The following is a 23509-nucleotide window of genomic DNA, read 5'->3' on the forward strand; positions in this document are numbered from 1 at the left end:
TTCTATTAAAAACTTTTATTTCTCCTACTTCCCACCACCATCCTCAGTGTACTTCATTAACAGGTCAGGATAATTTGAGGATATAGCATGCTGTGGTTTCTTAGTATCACCTTTTGGAAGACTAGAGGCTCTGGTGCACCTGCTGGTGGAGCTATTTGGGACCTGAGTGTTCACACTGACCCCTGGCTATAAGGGACAGAGGTGTTCAACCCATGATGGAGGTGGGCAGGAGGCACCACAAGCATGGGACTGACCTCCCCCTCCTGTGTTGTCTCACCTTGCAGGTGCCTTATTAAGTGGCTGGAGGTTCGGAAGGTGTGTCCACTGTGCAACATGCCAGTTCTGCAGCTGGCCCAGCTGCACAGTAAGCAGGACCGTGGACCCCCACAGGGGCCCCTGCCCGGGGCAGAGAACATTGTATAGCTCCCCCAAGGATCAAACTGCTGCGGGATCCAATGTCCATGTGGAGCCAGGAGGAACACAGGTGGTCTCTGTGTTGGCTGCTCTACCTGGGGCACCAGCTACCACTTCCTTTGCCTCGTGAAGAACTCGGGCCAGCTAAGCTGGAAACCCAGACTTCTGGGTCTTGTGACAACCAAAGCACGCTGACACTACCCCATGCCAAGAGAAGAGGAGTGGATGAAGGATGAGCCCTCCAGTTATTTTCAAGAAATGTCATGAGGGTCTCTTGCTGATGCCATTACTCTGTCTCCCAGATACTTATCTCCATGTCAAGGTGAATCTTTATCAAGCAGAAGGGAAGATAAACAGAACTGTTAGAGAAGGGAACTGAGGGCAGGTCTTTAAAGCCACCCCGCCCCCTACCCTGTGGACAGATGAGCTTCTATGCAGACCGTGCATGCCTTTGCAGCAGCAGACCCTCCCGGCAGTCCCTGAGCCAAGTAAAACCAGCGGTTACCTCAGCTGAAGCACGACTGGTTGCCAGTGATTGGTGAGGCAGTGCCAACAAGGCTTTTCACATTATGTTCCTTTGATAAGGTCATCTTGGAACCCAAGGGCTTTGGTTATCACAGAGCAGCAGTGCCCCTCACCACCCGCTTCTCCCTCAAGTTCACGACACTTGCTTATCAAATCATCTGGAAACATTAGATGTGCTTGGAAAGGCCTGGTCAGAAGCCATTTCCTCTTATTTCCCCAACTCTCCAGTGAGGCCTGGCCAAGCTGCCCATCAGGAGCCCCAGCTGGGTGTGGACCTCTGAGCCAATGCTGTCCCTGTGTGACCCAGAGGGCCTCAGGGTGCTGCCCACACCACCACATGCACAGTGTGGCTCCGGCACAGCTGCTAGTCTCAGCCCACTGCCTTGGTAAAGAGCTGCTGTGAGCCCCTCAGACAGCTCCCAAGGGGAGCTCCCTCTTGAGAATGGCCAGTCCTCCGAGCCCTGCTGTGATGAGAGGATGCTGACCCCCTTGCCTCTCCCTTCTCCTTCCCTGTTCTCTTCTTTCTAGATACCATTTCTACTTGAGAAAATGCCGGTTTTAACAATTTGAAACATCCCAAATAAGATCCTTATGTAATTCTGAAGCTGGGGATCCACTTGAAATTGTAAATAGTGTCAGGAAGCTCCTACGGGGCACTGTTCCCCTGCTGGTGTGTGCCTCACTATTCAGACTTGCGATAAGTAACTGAAAGTGTCTTTATAGGAGAGAAATGCATGCTGCTCTTTAGCCCTTTCTGTCCAAATTTTCTAGAAATGACTCCCCATCTGTTCAGATTCATGAATACTGTACAAATCAGCTATCTGAAATGGCTTTGGGTCAGATAGAAAGTTCTTTTCTTCTTTCTACGTCCTTCTGTCATGGGGTAGACTCCTCGTCAACAGCTTTGCTCCATTCCACAGGTGTGAGGAGGACAGTTTCTCGTTGGAAATGTGGTCTGCATGGCATAGAGAGTGGATGGAAGAAGCTTTGCTACTCTATTTGTGGCAGGTCTCTAGGGATTTTTTTCTGGAATCTAGCCTCTGCGGTCTTAAAATGGAAGAGGGAACCTGTCTTTGGCTCAGGTGGCTGGGGCCAGAGGAGGAGGAAAATTCCCACTAGCCTAGGAAAGTGCTGGGCAGAATCCAGCTTGGAAAATTACAAATCCAGTTGGTCAGAATTGGCTGTTTGCTCCGTGTGACCTATTCATGGCACGCCAACTGGCTGCTGGCTAAACGGGGCAAGGAAGTGTGGGATCTTTTTATATGAAAGCCTTAGCCTGTTGGGCATCCTTGAAAAGAACTTTTCATGCATTCCTACTTCCATCGTTTCTGTGTTCTGTATCCGTAGCATAATGGAGCTGAATGCTGTAAAGCACCCAGTTTACAGTGCAAGGTTTCCAGTGACCAGTTCAGAAATAAGCCTGCTTCTGGACTAGCCTCATTAGTGGCCAACACCCACCATTTCCCATGGAATGGCCTTGGGATGAATCTCACCTTGTCATTAATGGGGTTAGAACAGGAAAGAATTTTTCTCCTCAGAGGAGGAATTCTCGTGTTCTAAACTGCAAATGATCTCCACTCACAGCTTCAGCACGCTTATAACCCATCAGTTGCAGCCTTTTTCTGTCCTGTGCGTCGGTGTGAGACCGCCCCACAAGTCCCTATATGTGTAGGGAAGTAGATGAATTCATTTCCTGTTACCACAGGAAGCGCAAGTGGACATGGTGCGGAGTTCCGGCCGGTAGAGGAAAGTTCAAGAACGCTGTGCACTCTCCCCTGGGCACAACCCCCCACGAGGTACCACCCGCATGACCTCAGCACCCATGAATGTGGAGCGCTTTGTAAATGCAGCTCTTCCCCCAGGGTGGGGCTGGACATGGAGTGCCGCTTGCGGTCATATTTCTTGGCTCCAGGCTCCATCGTCTCCCTGCAGCATATGGCCAGCACCACTCACGGTAGTTCCTGCAACTGTTAGCAACACAGCCTGAATGCACTTGCTCCCCACATCTGGGTCTTCCTCCAGGACTCTCTGCTGCACTGCTGTAACTGCCAGTGGCCAGCACTTCACTTTTACATCTATCTTTAATTCTGAGTAAAATACAGCCTTCTGTGGTAATGTCCATCTGGACATTAACAAGTTAAGGATCCCCTAATATTCTTGGCACAAGCCTATACCTTAGAGGCCAGCCTTGCCACATCTGTCTTTTGTTGGTGAGTTGATGGTGGCCTTTTGTTAATCTCTAGACACATGGAAAATCTCTAGACACATGGGGCCTTTGGTCTGTCTGCTCTTGGGCCACTGGCTGGTGACATGGTAATTTTCTTACTTTCTCTTAATGAGTCTTAAGCAGCTCAAAGATCGGATGTTACTTGTATGGTGTGGGTTAAAAGAATGTAACTCAGCCCCAACTGAACTCCATGGGTGGCTGCATCATTATCTAGTTATTGCTAGGGGTATAGCTGAATTTAGCTGGCTTTAGAAACGGAACAAAACCAGCCTGACTGGATTCCTGAATGAGTAGGCGTTAAGATATTGTTCTCAGCCGCTTTTATTTGCCACAGTGTGTTTGGTTGGGCCCGTCCCTAGCAGGTAAGGTACTTGTAGTCTGCACCCACCAAGGCAGGGAGCAGGACAAGACAGAAATGGCCAGATGGGAGCAGATGGCCCATGGGAAGTTTGGGGTGAGGAGTACAGGGAACATCCCATCATTGCCAGATAGCTTGTTCTTGACAAGTCTTGACAAATGAAGAACCTTTCCTCCAATGCCAAGTCTCTTGGGCCCATCAGGGGAATGATTTGCCCCTTTCCACAGACCCACTTCAAAGCCTGTCACCTCCATAGCCTGCTCCTGCTCTGCTAAGCTATTCTGAACAACTGTAGTAATTTTCTGAAAGGTTGAGAATTACAAAATGAACACAGGGAGGCATCCCTAGAGCTCTGGACTGAAAAAATGCGCAGAGTGACTTGAAATCCTCCCTGGCCATTCAACAGCCAAGCGTCTTTATGCAAGTTAGCCTCTCAAAGCTGGTTTCCTTATTCATCACCTAAGAATTGTAGTAATGTTTTTGCTGGTTCTTGTGTGGACCAGCCACGTCCAAAGCCTGGTGGGAAGTTGGCCTGGGGTTGTGGAAGCTCTTGAGTAGGGGACATCATAATGCACGTCACGCGGGGCTCTTCTGTAGTTTGGGTAGCAACAAAACCTCAGCAGGAGCCTCCTGAGGGACAGGGGGCTGCCCCTGGGGTCTAGGTTTGTCTGGGCCCCTTCCTTTGCCTCTCCAGATATTCCCTAGTCACCTCCATGTAACTTTGCCCATAGAGCTCCCTAAGTGCTATTCCTTAAGTTTTTGAGTAGGTAATCCCTTCACATAGTTCACAAGTCATAAAGTCTTCCTTGCATCCCTGACCTGACAAGCCCAACTTTAACACCCCTTGAACTCCTTTTAGTTTGTTCCATGTAGATCCTTCCAGTGACAATTTATGCATATACAGGTAAATACACACGTGTATGTATACACGAGTGCTTGTGTGTGTATATATAATTTTTTTTTTTTTTTTTTTTTTTTTTACTTATGTGATACCAGAACAGTATATCCAAGGAGCATTCCTATTCATGGGGGAAGAGCCACCCAGAAGGCAGAGTATCTGTAAAAGGTGAGCCCATAATTGGGGGATGTCTTTGCAATCACATTCCTTTTTGAATAAGGCATTTTTTATTGACTGCAGCATACTGGAATTCTTGTTTTCCATACAAAGCAGAAACAGCAATCCCTCCATGGCCCTTACCAAACAGATGCTCGGATAGTACGTGAGCACAACCAATTTCTAGACTGTCTTCCTGGTCTGTGACGGGACACTCAAAAGCAGGTTCCACTCTCTTGCTGACAGCAGCAGTGCAGAACTCTGGTCCTGGTCCAGCAGTCTTTGCAGGGCCTGGACAAGCTGCCCCCACCCCCACCAAACCCTATCTGATGGGGTGATGTCTGGCTACAACAGCCATGATTTCTTAGGTGAGCTCCTGTTTTTGAGGCAGGGGATGTGAGAAGCAGCAGCAACTAAAGCCTCAGGCAGCCTTCTTCTTGGGGGGTGGGTGGGTGGGAGGTCTCAGATGATGCTAAGCAGGTAGGTGGGCAGTCTCCTCCAAATTAACCATAGATACACACCGTTCAGGGTCCATATTGAAGGTCATGTGCTCTGCTCCCTTTCCCACCCCACTCTTTATGCACACATTAAAAAGAAAATGCTTCCCACAGAATTTTCTCCATTCGACAACAGAAATTACTCCATCAGTCATCTTTTCCTTTAAAGAAAAAAAAAGTCTTAAGTCCATTTTTGCCCCTGCAGAAGATAGAGCTGCTGCTTCCAGGCAGCTCTGCAGGGAGGGGCATGGACTCCTGCCTCTTGGTCCTCACCAACCTCCCTGGCATCCTGCCTTCCCTTGGATTAAAAGTGCAACTTGGACCCCTAACCTGAAACTTGAAAGGAACTGTATGTGAAATGCCACCTGTTAGCGAGTATCTCATCCTGGCTAGAATGTCTTCCGCACAAGCTATTATGAATTTTAAGTAAAAGAGATGAACATGTCTCAATTTGCAATGTCTAAATTCTGGTAAAATCTGCAGCTGAAAACTGGAAATGGTTCTTTCATAGAGAAGATGAACAAAAGATCCCATGTGCCATGGAATGTGCTTCCATTTGAGAATAGCAGGAGAAAAATGGGGCTTATTCAGTTTGTTCACCTTCAGAGCCCAACTTGTTGCAAGATGCAGAGAGTTTCGTTCCACTTTTAGACCAAGCATCGCACCCTTGGCTTACCAATCCAGAGCTCACTCCTGCAGCTCTGGGGTCAGGGAGAACACCCACCCTGCTTCAGGGACATGGACCTCGAATGTGGTCCCCACCAGCCAAGGGACCTGTTTGTAGTTTGAGGAAGCTCCCCTCTGCTCCCTGTGCCAGTACCAGCCTGGATGGTCCTAAGTCTAGGGCCAGGAGCACACTATCCTTCCATGTGCCCCTTCCCTCACAGGCCCTGCTGGATAGAGCAGGTGGGGCCAGGGTTAGGGATGTCCCTCCTGGCGAGGGCCTGGTTTTCCGAGAGTGCTCCTGATACTGTCGTCTCTGCATTTCTTGATGTCATTGCCACGAAGGGGATAGTTTAGGTCCTGTAGTTTATTTAGCCCACTGGATTTTATTCACTAGATCTTGTGTAACTCCCTCAAAAAAAAAGGTTTATGAAATGCTGATTCTCGGGTTTCATAGACGTATTTGTACACTAAGAATTCTGCAGCAGAATATTTTTAAACATTCGCAGTTTTTTGTAAGCTATATTTTTGTATATTTAAGTGCTATTTTAAAATTTTAATGCATTTTTGGCTAATTACTCCTGTTTTAGAAACAAAGCGTGCATGTAATTGACTTAAAACAAATGTAAATAAAAAACAGGTTTTGAAAATACTTTGTGTTGCATACGTACCCTGTAACTCAGAGGGACCTGAGGTCACCTATACCCCACTTCAGCCTGTGTAGCAGGAGTGGAAAGTCAAGATGAGTGGCTCTGGTCAAAAAGAACTGGTCACCAGCAACATGGACTGTGATCAAGACGAGCTTTCAGCCTGCACCCCATACATCCCGGGGCCGGGGGTCGGGGTCAAGGGTAAGGACTGGAGCACCAGGTCACAGTGAGGGAGAAAGAGGCCAAGGCCCCACCTGCCTCCCTCCCTGGCCTTGGCACTGCAGATGCAGCTGGACATTACCAGTGGTCTCACCAATGCAGATACCAGTGCTCAGGGGGGTTGAGGTGGTGGAACTAGCCCATACCCCACCTCTATAGCTACATCACAGGCTTGGAAATACCAACTATTCTGTTAGAAGAAAAAGACATCTCCTGGTCCAAAGTCACCCTGTGGCAACTGCCATTTCTCCTCACTGCCCCTCACTAGGACCCCTGCAGGTCAGCTTTGGCCCCACAGCTTGGGGAAAAAGTGCTCCCCTCTAGGCCATCCATGACCCTGCCACAAATCTGGACCACTTCTCAAACCTCCTCTGAATACAGGTGCCTAGAGAGCTCCTCTTCCCCAGCAGCCTGGGCAGCAGGCCCCACCAAACCCTTACTGGACCACTTTCTTTGCAGCCTTTTCCTTCTCTGCCCATCTTGTAATTGTTATTCTCATTCTACCTTCATAGTCACTAAATTCCCACCTAGATACACATCATTCTCAGGTCTGAAATCTCCAATTAAAATATCCAGCTGCCTTTTTGGTATCAAAATCACACAGTCCAAAACCAAGCCTCCCCAAGAAGCCTGGGTACCCTCACAGAGACTCCCTCCCCCCTTGCCAGTCACGGCATCCCAGCACTCAGCCCTGTGAGCCTTCATCTCCAATCTTGGTTTAGGCAACCCCTGCCTGCACCCCCCACACTGTCTCTAGTTGCCACAGGGGGGACACTCAGGCTACCTCATGATGGGCAGACTGGGAGGGACGTTGCTGACAGAATGCAGTGGTACCTGGAGATGGGAGATGATTTACGTTAATCTCACAAGCCAGAGGTAGTGAAGTGGCAGTAAACTGGGATCAGGCTCAGGGAAGAGAATGTACAGCGATGGCCTTACACCCAGTGATGAGAGGGGAAGGCGGTCACTGCCTTGGGGCTACAGGTCAGAGGCAAGGGCTAGGAGGGGCCGCTACCTTGGAAATCAGCGTCCAGGGCTGCGGACTGCTGAGGGAGGTACAGACCTGCACCTGTGTCCTATAAGCAGCAGCAGCTGGCACAGGCAGGCGTGGCCTGGGAGGCAGAAGGAAAAGCCAGAGGGGCCTGCTGTGTTAGAACTGAAAATGAGGACCTGAAATGTCCATCAGACTTAGAAACCACTCACTGGTGACGGATCCGGCACCCTCCCAGCTAGTGACAGCGTGGGCTGAGCACAAAGCACAGGGAAGTCACGGAGGCAGCTTCTCCAGAGCAGGGAAGTGCGGCTCCACGGAAGCGGAAGGTCAGCGCTCTGCAGAAGAGGAGGCTCTGCCAGCTCGAGCCTGGGACCTCAGGCAGGTTTGTTCCTGCTCAGCTGCAGGGTTCACAAAGGCTGCAAAGAGGCCAGCCACGTAAAACACTGGTCACAGCCTCGTGAGCACAGTACACGTAGGGGGAAAGCAGGGAACCCCCAGCACAGGGGCCAGGGTCTCTGTGGGAAGCGGGCTCCCTCCTTCCCTCCACTACCGTCTCTGCAGGGAAGCAAACAAAGAGGGCCTGCGGCACATGGGGCTCCAGAAGCACGACTGTGTATCAGCAAATGGGTAGTGACACTGTCTCTGGAGGCCGTGGGGAATGTGGGGCCATCAAGCCCGTGTCTGAGGCCTAAGGAAGATTAGAGGTGGCTTGGGCTGAGGCTCCCACACGAGGGGCAGCAACAGCGGAGAAGCTGATTGCCACCCAAGGGCCACAAGCGTCCCTCCAGGTCTGCTGCCCACACCAGGCTGGCAGCACTTACAACCCACAGGCGCCCAACTGCATGAAGGGGCGTCCCCCTTGGCCGCCCCTTGGAAATGGCCGCTCCGCCCTGCAGGCAGCTGCCCTTGGCAGGCACGTGCCTCTGCTGCCCTCACGCGCCCAACACAAGAGGTGCCGAGGGATCAGCCCTCCCCCCTTGGCAACCCATGGACCCTTCCCTCCAGGTGCCTCCTGCCCAGGTGCCAGGAAGGCTGCGCCTTGGGGTTTCCTTCTGGTTCGAAAGCTGATTTACACAGACCCTTCGTTGCTTCCAACAGCGATGAAGCAGGCACAAAAATACACAGAATAAAATGTTACTCCATCTCCAAAGGGAAGCGTTTTTTAAATGATTCTGCACAGCAGAAAGAAAATGTTAAGTCAATCTACCAAGACTCCATCTTAAAACCTCGCTCTAATCACACTACCTTTTAAGCCTGAACGTGCAGCCCTCATGCAGTCCCACCAGCCAGCCTGCCTGGCAGTTTCTGGCAAGTAAAGACCCCAAGTGGGGGGGGGGAGGCGGAAGTACTGCACCCTGCTTCCTATGAGTTAATCAATGGACTTCAATACCTCACTTTCTACAGCCTGAAACCACCAGATTCCCCGATTCCCTGAAAAGATGTCAATTCGAGAGGCCCACTTTGTCTGGTTTTTAATCTTCCAGGTGGTGGTGTTTTTCCTACTAGCTTAACTCGCTTCAGACAAAATTACCTCCCACCCACCCCAGCCCCCCAGGAAATTCTGCCCAGAGTACACTAAGCCCCGTCTTTCCAAACAGACCTTCCCAGGATTTGCAGTGTAGAGTAACCTTAACTGCCCTTCCAGAAACTGCTTAATTGCCAGAGTTACAAATACAGAATTACTCTGCCCAAATTTGCAGATCCTTGAAATAAAACATGTTGAAAGTATGTTCACACAAAAACTAAATGCACACCAGAGTTAATGCACAGATGATGATCTCCGAGGCCATACTGACAACACTGGGATTAGATTACAACATACAGTGCCTGCCTTACATCTAGTAAGTGCAACAAGACACTAAACCACAGTTGAACACAGAACAGCTCTCCCCTGAAGTGGCTCCAGTGACACTGAATTTCAAAAATATATGGCAGGTGTAACAAAGCTATACTGAAGAGCAACTTCAACACAGCAGACCCTCACTGCCATGGACATGGTCCACATTTTTATGTATGTATCTTTCCTTACTGGTTACTAGTTTAGACTGGATTTTTAAGGATTTATCTTGATGACTTAGAAAAATACATTTGTCCTTTCTTGCTTTGATTCGGGTAGTACACAATCATAAAATTGAGTAAGTCTCTTAAAAAACAAAAGTTCACAGATCCCATTGTGGAATGTTCCAGGAACCCCTCCCCAGGTAATGATTAGGGGATCTTCAACAGCTCAAGAAGTGCTCCAACGGCTCCAAAATAACCCTGGAAAAAAAAAAAAAAGTACACCAAAAATGAGAGCAATTTTCCTCAAACTTATTTAAATCACCATAAATATGATTACTAGTATTAAAGCCAACAGTGCCCTTTATTCCTGGCACCCATTCCTTGAGCACCCATTTTGCTGAGCCCAAGGCCAGCCTGGGTGCAGAGAAGCTCTGAGGAGTTCCCAGGCTGGGGAGGAGGGTTGGATGTCCAAGACCACCCCGCAGGTCACTATGGGAGGTGAGGGCAGCAGGAGCTTAGGGCCCATGGCAGCCCAGGGGCCTCTGTAAGAGCCCATAGCAGGACTGCCTCCTGCAGGAGGACGGGAGAAGCAGCAGAGGCCCAGAGCCTCTCCAGACAACTAAGGAATGAAGGGAAGATGGGACACGAAGTGCAGTGGAGCAGGAAGGGCTGGGTGGGGGTGGTCACAGAGGGTGAGGGTCTAACTGGGCTGGGGATAGAAGGGAGAATGAGAAAAGGGTGGGATGGATTCAAGACCTGCCTGAAGAAGGGGATGAGGGTAGGAGGTCTTTCCCTTGGGAATTTCCCTTGCTTGCATCTGGTGATAGTGCCCCTGAGAACAGGGACACAGGAGCAAGAGAGGAAGCAAGGAAGGGCTTCCATGTGGCCTGTGCGAGGCTGAGGCTGACGTGCCCCCGGCAGCCAAGCAGCCACACCCAGGAAGCAACTGGATGTCTGGATCTTGAACAGGCAGTGGGCAGAGGAATAGACAAGAGTGCCCTGCTGCCACGTGGAGAGAGGGCACAGATGGAAAAGCGCCGTCTGGAGAACAGAAGAGCCCACAGGGAGGGCAAAGGCATGGGAAAGACAAGCAGCAGCGGAAGGACAATGCCAGACCACCTCCAGAAGTAAGTAGTCAAAGTCAAATACAACCAAGAACCAAGACATTAAAGCCCAGAAACAAAGAAAAGAAAAAAGGATTGAATGTAATAGAAATGAGACAAAACCCACTCTGGTAGAAAGAGCACGCCAGCAGCGATCAGCAGAGGGCAGTCCTCCAGCAGTCTAGAATCCATCAAGGTCACCAAAGGATAATCAGTCAAGCACTTTCAGAGGGAAATGACCAAAAAAGGACAATGGGAAGATCCTGAAAGACCCACCCCTGGACTAAAAATAATGTGCTAAGAGTCTCTATCATAAGTCACAAAGGTCCAGTGTGGTTCCCAGAGAAAACTATTCCAAGAGAAGTCGCCTCACACAAGAGGAGCTGCAGCCTCTCCTCTCGCTGTTTCCTGGCCTTGAACACAGGCAGCTGAACCATGTGTGCGATGCGAGGTCACCAGCAACGGCAGGGGCCACCCGGCTGAAGAGGAGGAGGGGTCACTGAGGGACACCGCCACTGCCAGAGGATGGACCCCCGGGTGCTCCCTGTGAGACCTCGTGGTACACTCTGCTCTCCGTGGCGTTCGGAACAGCAAAAGAAGAGACGAAGTGAACCATTGGAATGATGTCCCCTGAAGACCCAGAACCCCCCCACCAAGTAGAAGGCATCCCTGACACAAGCTACCAGACACTGCGATGAGAATGGGACATAAGGCGGACAGAGAGGCTGACCAGAGCCACACACAGCTTTCACAGGAGTTTGACTGCGGAGTGAGGGCAGAGAGAAGATTTCAAGCCATGGGCAGCTGCGGGCAGCCAGGTTCCACGGGCGCAGCAGTGGGCGCTCGAGGCAGAGGCCCGGGCGCCGCAGGAAGGACACGGCAAGATGTCCAACCAAGACCCTACACAGAAGTGCTTGAATCCTAACTGTCCTGGTGTGAAGACTAACCTAAGAATCCCCATGTTCCACCTAGGCAAAGGTTTTCAAGAGGGAGAAATGGAGCAGGAGGAAAATTATACTATGATGTGACAAGAAAGAGGGTTTCTTTTTATTCTAACATAAAGCAAAATAAAACAGGTCAAAGATCACAAAAAGGAAGATACATATAAAAGGTATAAAAAACTTAATGAGGGGCACCTGGGTAGCTCAGTGGGTTAAGCCTCTGCCTTTGGTTCGGGTCATGTTCTCGGGGTCCTGGGATCTGGCCCCACATCAGGCTCTCTGCTCAGCGGGGAGCCTGCTTCTCCCTCTCTCTCTGCCTGCCTCTCTGCCTACTTGTGATCTCTGTCAAATAAATAAATAAAATCTTTAAAAAAATAAAAAAACTTAATGATAGGGGTGCCTGGGTGGCTCAGATGGTTAAAGCAACTGCCTTCAGCTCAGATCATGATCTCAGGGTCCTGGGATCGAGTCCTGCATTAGACTCCCTGCTCAGTGGGGAGGATGCTTGTCCCTCTTCCTCTGCTGCTCTGCCTGCTGTGCTCTCTTGCTCTGTCAAATAAATAAATAAAATCTTAAAAAAAAAAATCTAGCAGAAAAGTCTCTTCAAACAAAAAAGATAATTTGGTACCAATTTATCAAAAACATCAAAAGTAAAAAAGCATTCAGGGTACACTTAAAATGAGCAGCACAGACGCCAGAGAGACAGCAAGCCCAGCCCAGCCCCCACGCTGGGGGGTAAGGCGCTCGGCTCACCCTGGGCCGTGGGACCAGCGGCGCTCGATGAGTGCAGCCCTATCAGAGGAACATGCCGCTGCCTCAGACGTACACGGTCTTGCACATCAGATTTATTCAGTAAAAAACTTTTTAATAAAATAAAGTTAAAATATTTGATGACTAAACTTTCTGAAAAGGGGAACTTGTACACTTTGAATTTTAACACTGTGAATTTAACTTTGAATTTTTAAGCCACTTAAAAAGGAAAAAAAAGCAATTTTAAGGGAAAAAGCCACCTCTGTAGCAGTTCAAATCTTATTCTGTCAATTCTTATAAATACTGTTAAACATGCACTAACAATTCTGAAAAATGCTCCTGATAACACTTTAGGATCCAACAACACTGGAAACTGTTCAACTACCCCACAACCAAGGGGACAGAAGAGAGGTCCCCCTCCACAGCTACGGTTCTGTTTTCCCCAAGCTGGAAAAAACAGTAAGGCACTTTCCCATACAGGACATCAGTGGAGCAATTTAAGGATTCTCTTCCATTTTGTCATTTCTAGCTTGTGTAGGTGTTAAGTTCCATAATGGTGTGGTTCTAATCTTGGAATAGACTTTTGTTTTTAGAACATATATCTTAAATAAGTGGCACATGAACTGTATCAATACATAAGAACGGACACATCAAAATGAAAAAAGCAGAACCCAGAGTAAGTGCATTTACAAAATAAGTGTAATGGGAGAAATATAAACGATGGTTCAGAAAAGAACATAACCTTAAAAATAGAGGTGTTCATCAAGATTTCTTAAAAGTTGTTGAAGCTCACAATTAAATTAACCAAAAATTTCCCTTGCATTAAATCAGGTAAGAAACAGCTCTTGAACATTACAAAGTTAAACCCTGTATCATACTTTCACAAAAAAATAACTGAAGTCCATTTCAATGTTTACTTCGTTCCAACGCGGTGGGGATTGCATGCCTTTATGTCTGTAACATTATCGCAAGAAAGAAGCCGGCTTACCTCGTGTTCCGAAAAAAGTGCTTTCAACTGCCCCTTGGACCAATAATCCAAAGCATATGCCAAAAGTCGCATGGCGATCGTATTAATTCTCAAGAAATTTCCAACAAATACCACCTGGTTAATGTTCTGAGCACATCAAAAAAAGGCAATTAGTTTTCATCTTAACTTCTGTTCTCTCGTAAAAGCTACCCCAAACAGAGCACCATGTACATGGTTTTTAGCAGCAACTTGACTGCTGAGCAAAAAATAAAAAAGTATTTACATTTAATCCAGTTGGTCCAAGGCTACTTAAATTTGAACCCAGACAACTCCGGACCGACCCGCTTCGAACCATACCAGAAAATGTCACAAGAGAAAACAAATTAGAAAAACTATTTGTATTAAATATGACAAACAATAACTGCTATTAAAATTTTAAACAGAAAAGTAAAAAAAATTAAGACCCCAATTCAAAGAAGGAAAGTGACACAAATAAGCAAATTATACAAGAAATATAATGGGAAAAAATTCAACCCCACCAGTAGTCAAAGAAAGGAGCATTTTAAACCTATTAAAAGTTAGCAGAACTGAAATCCCACTCCCAACCATCAGCCTAGTTAGGGTAGCATTGACGCACTCATTCAGTGCTAAAGAGACCTGAATTCATACAGCCTTGTGAAAAGCACCCTGGCAAGACCTACCAAAACTCCTGAGCAGGGTCATATCTTTAGAGGAGAAACCTCACTCCAGAATAAGGCCCTGATCAGAATAAAATGCAACCAGTGAAAAGCTTCGCACTTAAAAATGCATTCCTGTGGAGCGATCGGGGCGAGCAACCAAATGCCCAGCTCCACATGATTGATGATGCAAAACCAAATCAAATACACAGCGGGGAAATTCTGAGTTCTTAAGTAAAAAATGTAACATGGTATGTACACCCACACCAACAGATCTTAAAACACCTAAGTACAGAAAAAGGAACATGCAATAAAGGAAACAGTAACTTTAACATATTCCAACGAAGAATGTTTTTAATTACTTGATGCTGATACAGTATCTTTTTAATTAAAAATGAGACAGTCTTTTTGTACCTTTCAAAGTCTCCTTTTTAAGCCACATGGCTCCATCATCTCTTTCACAGACTAACTGTAAACCAAACTGTGTAAGTGGGGACACGCGGTAGAGCTGCGCCCTCTGGGCCCCCCAGGGAAGGCGTTCTCGGTTCTTTCATAGCCCTGTACAATGCTGCTTGACCTGAATGCTACAAGGCAGCACTGTAAAGAAGCTGAAAGCACAAAGACAGCTCGGCGGGGGCGGTGGGGAGGGCGGGCACTCTGGGGCCACCCCGTCTTCTCCAGCTCCAGCAGCTTCCTCCAGAGGCCTTCCCGGGGACCGCAGGGCTCCACAGGGAGCACAGGACCTCCAGCCGGCTAGCAATCCATCACCACCACCCACAGTCCCCATTACCAGAGTCCTGCCTGCTTTCCTACCTTCTCCCCAAAAGATGTACTTTTACTTCTCGACAGTGCCAATACTCATCTTCACTGAGGAGAAAACCCATCAGTGAAGAGGAGTCTACATGTGAGAGCTTTAACTTCCCCAATAAACAATTCCACCCCGTACACTACACTGAGGCACCATCTGGACAAGACAGACGTTGTACACAGCTGAGGCCCCTTAGCACGTTCTGTATTTTCCTCAGAGCACCTAATGAAATCCACGTCCCCTTACTTCATTAAGGGCACACATTCTTGCTATTGAGCCAATGTTGTTGGTGATGGTGATCAACGTCGCTCTGGCGAGGTCCTCTTTACTGACTGCCTCTCGCTTCTCCTTGCTCATCATGTTTCCAAAGCTGTGAAGGGGGAGAAGAACATCCAGCAGCTGAACCAAAGGCAACTCGGTCCAAAAGAACTTAGAATAACATTTAAGATAAATGTGACTTTAAGAAGCTACATTGTTTTAATCTTCAAATTTTCTATTACGAAATAACAGAGCATCTGTTCAAAGAGAAACACAACTCAGAAGAAAGCTCTCGAGCATTCCGAATAAGCAAATGCCTCTCCCTGCAGCTTCCGCTGAAACTGAGCTCTGATAACAGGTCTTTGCACGTCCAGTTAGGATCTCCTCAGATCCACCGTAAGCCACTGGTGGCTCCTTCTGCAGCGAGGGACAGTTCCAGAAAGACACCTCTACTAGCAATCCATTCCCAACAGCACAGCCATTCCGCTCAGCCGAATGGTCACATTCTGTCTGGGAAACGGCTTTTTCAGAGCAAAGCAAAAGCACAGACAGTGGAGACGCAGAGTAAACTCCTTAAGCATTTCCGATTCCCCTAGAACATGAAGTACTTCAAAGTACCTGAGCATCAGAACTGCTACATTAATAACAGCTGGCAGAACACAAACCCGATCAAAAACGGAAGTGATTAACAATGCGCAAATGCCGCAAACTCAGAATGTGACATCAACAGCATTTATAAAGTCCCCGAAATTACCCTGCAAGCATGTGTATGTATGTGTGGTCCTTTCTCTATGACTAAAAGTCATGTGTCCTGAGGGGCACATGGACGGCTCAGTGGGTTAAGCCTCTGCCTTCGGCTCAGGTCATGATTCCAGAATCCTGGGATTGAGCCCCGCATTGGGCTCTCTGCTCAGTAGGGAGCCTGCTTCCCCACTCCCTCTCTGCCTACTTGTGATCTCTCTGTTAAGTAAATAAATAAATAAAATCTTTAAGAAATCACCTGTCCCAATACACAGAAAACAACTCTTTTTCTAAACAATCCGGAAATGAAATTTAAAAAACAATCCCTGGGGTGCCTGGGTGGCTCAGTCTGCCTTCGTCTCAGGGATGGCTCAGGTCCTGATCCGGGGTCCTGGGATCAGCCCTATGGCAGGCTCCCTGCTCAGCAGAGTGTCTGCTTCTCCCTCTTCCTCTGCCCCAACCCCATGCGTGCTCTTTCTCAAATGAATAAAATCTCAAAACTAAAAATAAACAATTCCCTTTATAATAGCATCAAAGAGAATAAAATACTTGGAAATATATTTAACAAAAGAAAGTATAACACTCTATACTGAAAACCACTACCACAAAACATCGGTAAAAGAAAAACAAAACTCTAAATAAATGGAAGGACATTACATCTTAGATCAGAAGACTTGATAATGTTAAGATACCAATATTCCCCAAAGTGAGCTACAAATTCAACACAATCCCTATCGAAATCCCAGCTGCCTTTTTTTGCAACCACTGACAAGATGATCCTAAAATTCACCTGGAGATTCAAAGTACTGTTTCATGCCACCACATAGCTGAACCTTGAAAACATGCTAAGTGGAAGGAAGCCAGTCACCAAAATCTCATATTCCAGGACACCATTTATATGAAGTGTCCAGAATAGGCAAGTCTATAAATAGAAAATATATTAGCATTTACCAAGGACTGAGGTGGGGAAATGAGAAGTGACAGCTAATGTACAGAAGGTTTCTTTCTGGGATAGTGAAAATGTACTGAAAGTAGATTATGGTAATGACTCCACAATTTAGTAAACATACTAAAAACCACTACATTTTATACTTTAAACAGGTGACTTTATAGTATAGACTATATAGCTCAATAAATATAGTATATTATAGTATATACTTTTATATATACTTTTTATATACTTTTATAGCTCAATAAAAGCTGTTTAAAAGGAAAAAGACACACCCAATATTATTATCTTATTCCTGTCTTTCTTAGAACACACACACACCCTTACCTTGATGCCACAGCCCAGCCCGGCAGTCCAAACCTCTCATAGTCCCCTCCATAAATGTCTCGAACTAATTTATCCACTTTGGTGCTATCTCCACGAGATGCCATTTCAAGAGCTTCTTCAAAAGTGGTACAGCCAGTAAGAAGACAGCAGAGACCAAAAAAAGTTCCTCCTCCAAGACTGATTGAAAACAAACAACACAGTATTACAACATTTTAAAAATAAGAACAGGAAGGTAGTATTTATGAACCCAAAACCACATTCATACATCAACCCACTCTTGCGCCAACCCAGCCACAGCTGATGCCTCTGGCAGGCAAGTCTGTGGGAAGACAGAAAACAAGGTGCCTGATACATACCTTGACACATATTCACGTGCGCCAACAAGCGAAATGGCAAACACAGGGCTCCTGGCCCAGCCCAGTCCCCAGTGCAGTCTGAGCATCTGCTGAGTGTGAGGAGTTCGTGGGCAGATCTGCCCGCCACACCTGGGCCACGCGGCCTTCCTTTGTCTTTCTAAACCCCTAGTCGCCCTGGCTTATCAGCACCCTCACCCTGAAAAGAACTCTCCCATTAATGTGTTTCTCCCCCAAAATTACTTTTTAAAATTCACACCTATTAAACTGTCTATCCCAATCCCCAGCTCCTTGTTCTACCTCAAGTCATCCCTAATCCTTAAACTACCAATATACTCATTCTTGCCTGCCACCTCTCCTCCCTATTCAGCCTGCCCTCTCCCCCCGTCAGTACCTCACCTTCTAGATCTCAGACCATCCCGTGGCTGGGTAAGTAAGTGTGCGCACATGTGCCTGTATGTATCAAATCGAGGCCAGGAGAGCCTGGGGGGCTCAGTGGGTGAAGGATCTGTCTTCAGCTCAGGTCATGACCTCCGGGTCCTGAGACTGAGCCCCACATTGGGCTCCCTCCTCAGCTGAGACTCTGCTTTTCTCTCTCCCTCAGGCCCTCCCCACCACTTGTTCTTCCTCTCTCAAGTAAATAAATAAAATCTTTTAAAAAATCTAGGCCAGTTTCAAAGCTGGGGTCTTGCCTTGCCTTCTCACAGATGCTACCTACCAGCTTTGCTAACTTATGGTTTACGCACACCATACACTAGCTGAGGGCAAGGACGATGGGCTCAATGAGTCTGACAATAAGATATTTTACAGAACTATGATAACGAAATCCTGAGCAGTATAGATTAAAGAAAAGGAGGTCATGATACCAGAATTTTCATAGAAAAACTATTTGTTGGCCTAATCCCAGAAAAAAAAGTTTTCCACATAATTTAAACAGATCCTTAAAAGTGTACTTATACGCAATACCTGAAAACTCACTTTTAACCCACTACGATATCAAAAACAAGTTAATAACCTTTATATAAAAGACCTACCTGGTACCCGTGACCCGCTTGTAATTATCTTTGGAATATACTGCTAAAATGCTAACCCCAGAGCCAATGTTCACCAGAAGCAGAGGGTATGGATTTTTCAAATCAAACGGTAACTTCTGACATTTTTCAGCATCGGCAGGGTTTTCAAAGTAATAGCACTGTGACCGTCCATTGAATCCAACTGAGTCAATGTATAAAATTCCTTTTACTAAGCAATCTAGTTCATCAAGTTTGCAAAGCTGAAGGTCACCTATCTGTAATGAAATAAAAATGTATTCAGACAAGCAAGTACAACTCCACTTAATAAGGCACCCCTCTCCATTAAACAAAGCACAGAAGTGCTCACAGATGTGGATTATTTATGCATGATTCACAGAACAGACCTGGCGACCGCACACACCAGGACAGACCTGACAAGACAGACCCATCCCCACACCCTCTACAAACAGCCCTCAGGGTGGAGACTTATGCTGAGACCCAAGCACAGGGACCAGGAGTCAGGATCACAGCCCAAGCAGAAAGCTGACTCCAAGAAATTCAAGTGACTCAAACACCTGGTGACACATGGCAGGAGCCACAAGGACTCTCATATCTCTCTTCTGAAAGACCATCTTCAAGACTGGAGCAATACCAAAGCAGGCCACACTTTATTATTAATAAATGGAGGTCAGAGGCAGAAAAATGTTCAAGTAGAAGGCGAGATTTTTCACTACCTAAACCGATTACAACCCCTGGAAGATGGGAAAATTTTAACAGTATCAAAATTTACAACAGTGTTATCAACTTCATTCCACTTAAATCAACGACTGATTATTATTCATATTAGGGTGTGCTGTCCAGCAGTGGAGAGTGACCGGGATCTGCAGTCAGTCAAGAAACTGAAGTGGGAAGAACTCCAGGATGTGTTGTCAGTCAAAAAAACAACTTGAGTAACATTTCATAAAGACCCTATCGGCCTGTTTCTAACGCCAAGTTTATATGCACATGTATGTGTCATTCACAGTCATGCCCAGAGAACTAGGAAGATACATCAACTTCTAACAGCGGTAACTCTGGAGAGATGGCAGAAAGCCCACTTCACTCCCTGGACTCCTAACCCACACGAACGTTTAGGAACGTTTACAGGCACGGAGACTCCGTATATGCGCAAAGGGAAAACGGCCTCCACTTGCTGAAAGCACTGATTTCTACTTACAACTAGGTCTGGCCCCGCAAGTTCTCCCCCTTTATTCTACTCTCACTTGATTACATTTACCCTAGACTTATTCAGATCCGCCTCAGAGAGGGAAGTTAATAAGTACCTTCATATTAATCTTTAATTAAAACACCTACCTGGTACCCGTGACCCGGATAAACCACTGAAAACCATCCCTAAATAAGAACTGCAATTCCTCCTCAGACCAAACGCAAGCTCCTGGAGGATGCATCACTGTCCCTGCTGTAGACCCCGCTCGTGCCCTCCCTGCTGTCACAAATTCAAAACCGATTTCCTGACACGTGATTTCAAGTGCCAGCATTTCCACTTCGAATTTTCCATCACTTTCCACTGGCCCAATCAGCTGGTCTTTTTCTTCCTAGAATTTCTTCCTTCTCCTTCCTCTAACTCCATCATCCTGCAGTGTCCTGCTAGCTCCTATCAAATCCCCACCTCTAAATGAAAGAGGACTCAATGCACAGCTAACCTCACTAATGCCAGGTATACAGAATGTGGGCACTGCACCAAAGCAAACCCAGTAAGTACCCCCGAAATCTGCATTTTTTAAAAAATTTGCATTAAAAAGGCAACAGGGTAGGGGCGCCTGGGTGGCTCTGCCTGGGTGGCTCTGTTAAGAGTCTGCCTTTGGCTCAGGTCCTGAGGTCCTGGAACTGAGCCCCTCATCAGGCTCCCTGCTCAACAGGAAGCCTGCTTCTCCCTCTCCCACTCCCCCTACTTGTAAAAATCTTAAAAAAAAAAAAAAAAAAATTTAAAAGGCAACAGGGTAAACTCAGTATTTTAAAAAATATTTCACTGTGGTTTATCACCCCTAATGCATAACAAACAGCATTTGACGGGCATTTCATTTTCCTAGTTTTCAAGGACAGCATTGGCGCATACAGATGAGAAACCCCGACAGCCTAAGAACCAATTCCTGAGGTCCAAATTCCACTCTGCACCCTCCCCTTAAATTACCACACAATGCTGAACCTCTGATAACAACCTGAGTGATTTTCAAATATATTCCAAAGGGCATCTCTACAGGGTCCCAGAAAAAGATTTTCCCCGTTACCTAGCAATGATCCAGAGTCCACTATGAAGCTTCCGCAAAGGAGGGGACCGTCTCTCCTCCAGCTACACTTCCCCTTTACTCACGGGTAGAAGACAAACCACTGAAAACCAACAACCAAAAGAAATTCAAGCAAAGAATATAGAAACTTGTTAAAAAAAAAAAATCATGTCAATTCTATATTATGATTAAAGTCAGGAGACAGAAGACAACGAAAGAGAATAAGATCACAAACCAAACAATGACACGTGGAGAAAAAAGAGGTAGAATGACAAAGGAAAAAGCAGTTCTCTAAAATAACATTCTCATTAGTGGCATTAAAAATATGGTCACTGAAGATATTTTCAATCTATACTGCACCGGGAAGGTCCAGGTCTCGGCCAACTCACTTGTCCTCTCTCCCACCTACCCAACCCCCACATCCACCTCAAAGGACCCAGCCTCAAGACTTTGCAGTGTTCACTAAAAGAAAACAAAAGCAGGTACCCACTGGCGCTCCCCCAGTGTCACACATGATTCAGACTCCTGGAACAAGAGCACAGCACAATACGCATCAGAAGGCATTTGGGGAGAAGAGGCTCCACTGCTAACCATTTCCAACTACCCCTGAGACCGAACAGCCGCTGCTTGGGACCAGAGTTCTTGTTGTATGTAAATAGTAAGCCTGCCAGGAAACAACTGAGCGGACAGGAGAAATCATGTGGTAGATGAGACGAGAGACAACATTTGAAACGACATTTGAAGAAATGAAACGACATTTTAAAAAATTATTTTTCTTAATTTATTATTTTTTTAAAGATTTATTTACTTATGTATTTATTTATTTGAGAGAGAGAGATAGTGAGAGAAAGAACACGAGCAGGGGGCAGGGAGAAGGAGAAGCAGAGCCGGCTGAGCAGGGAGGCCAACTCCCAGGGCTCGATCCCAAAACCCCAGGATCATGACCTCAGCCAAAAGCAGAAGCTTACCCAACTGAGCCACCCAGGTGCCCTATTTTATTGTTTTTAAAGTAAGCTCCACGCCCAACATGGGGCTTGAATTCACAACTCTGAGACCAACAGTCACATGTTCTACCGAGCCAGCCAAGCTCCCCAAAATCATTTTTCAATCTCATTGTTCAAGAGGGTTTTTTTTTTAATAGTAATCTCTACATCCAACATGGGGCTCGAACTCACAACCCCAAGTTCAAGAGGTGCATGTTCTTCCAACTGAGCCAGCCAGACGCCCCTCACTGCTCAAGATTTAATTTAACGTGTTCCTCAGAGGTACTTCTTCAGTCTGCTTATCACAGCTTTGCTATTTCTGCAACACTACAAGAACAACAAAATGCCATGCTTTCGGTGGTTGATCCTTATCTATCAACTTATCTGAACTGGGCAAAAAGTAAACGCTACAACAATCCCTAGACTGCTAACTCCTGACTACCACTCATTTACATCTATCTAAATCGGACTCAAGAAAATTCAAGTTCTGTCAGAAATGATTCCACCACTTGCTATTGGTATTATTTTTAACCATCAGATTACCAGCGCACCTGGGTGGTTCAGCTGGTTGAGCGCCCGACTCTTGGTTGCTGCTTGGGTCATGATCTCATGGGTCATGGGTCGTGGGATCCAGCCCTGTGTCAGGCTTTGTGCTCAGCAGGGAGCCTGCCTGAAGATTCTCTCTCCCTCTCCCTCTGCCCCTCCTCCGCACACACTCACACACCCATCTGCTCTCTCTCTCTCTCTCAACTAAGTAAGTCTTTTTTTAAAAAAATCAGATTACCATAAATTGTATATAAGCCAAAAAATACATACTGTGAGAAAATCCTTCTCAAATTTGTATGCTCCACCTCCAGTGGCACAAAAGACAGTGTGGAGACTCGAGAAGTTTTTATCTCTGCCCATCTGAATGAAAGCAGGCATGTCGTGAGTGGGAAAGCGTATGAAGTGCAGATTGCCCTTGCGTCCACACAGAGTCAGGTCCTTCAGCTCCAGGTGCACGTCCCGAATACCTGTAGACCCATATGCCACATTGGAGGTCAGGTACTTCCGAATGCTTTTAAGACTTTCCACCTCTTCCTCTTCTTCTTCAGCTGTGATGTCTTTGGGTTCAAAATAAACCAGCTTGACCAAGGTTCCACCAATATCCAAGCCAAACCATGGAAAAACTAAACGGAGAAGGAAAAAAAAAAATCAGAACAACTTTTTTCTTGAATACTAAACTAAACATATATGTACTAGATTAGCAACTTATTCATACCTTGAGGTTTCCAAGGACTATAAATACAAAAAGGGGTTGGGGGGGGAACAGGATTCTGATTTGGAAATCTTAAAGAAAAAATAAAAAATCAGAACAGTGGGCCAACCCAACCCAACCCAACCCTCTTACAGGAAGCCCAAACTACACTTTGAAATATTAAAAAACATCAAAGTGACTACCCATGACCCTCAACTCAGGGGGCGGGGGGGCAGAAAAAGGAAAAAGATTGAAAATGAAAATCTACATCCTTCCCCTTGGCTTAAATTAAAAAATGCTGAGGGGTGCCTGGGTGGCTCAGTTGGTTAAGCATCTGCCTTTGGCTCAGGTCATCTCAGAGTCCTGGGATCAAGTCCCGCATCGGGCTCCCTGCTCAACGGGGTAGCCTACTTTCTCCCTCTCCCTCTGCGAGCGCACTCTCTCTGTGTCAAATAAATAAAACCTTAAAAAAAAAAAAAAAAGAAAAGAAACAAAGGAAAAGAAATGCTGAGGGA

At 46.6% G+C, this 23509-nt stretch overlaps 2 protein-coding genes across 3 annotated transcripts in view; one reads left to right on the top strand and one right to left on the bottom strand.

Annotated features, from left to right (window-relative positions):
* The window catches only part of RNF24 (ring finger protein 24), a 109446-nt gene extending 104243 nt beyond the window's left edge, over window positions 1-5203 (top strand). For both annotated transcript variants that reach the window (XM_047743677.1, XM_047743676.1), the window contains exon 6: window positions 285-5203. In XM_047743677.1, the coding sequence (XP_047599633.1) occupies window positions 285-423 (139 nt within the window). In that variant the 3' untranslated portion in view covers window positions 424-5203. The remainder of the gene's footprint in view (window positions 1-284) is intronic.
* On the bottom strand, window positions 5021-19862 carry PANK2 (pantothenate kinase 2). The gene is made up of 5 exons (XM_047743670.1): window positions 19843-19862; window positions 17124-17300; window positions 15095-15218; window positions 13385-13510; window positions 5021-9860 (listed from the first exon to the last, which is right to left on the bottom strand). Exons 2-5 carry the CDS (start codon window positions 17225-17227, stop codon window positions 9810-9812), a joined length of 405 nt encoding a protein of 134 aa, XP_047599626.1. The 5' UTR covers window positions 17228-17300; window positions 19843-19862; the 3' UTR covers window positions 5021-9809.
* Between the last annotated feature and the right edge of the window lie 3647 nt (window positions 19863-23509).

This window comes from Lutra lutra, chromosome 9 (genome assembly GCF_902655055.1).
Source record: "Lutra lutra chromosome 9, mLutLut1.2, whole genome shotgun sequence".
NCBI lineage: Eukaryota > Metazoa > Chordata > Mammalia > Carnivora > Mustelidae > Lutra > Lutra lutra.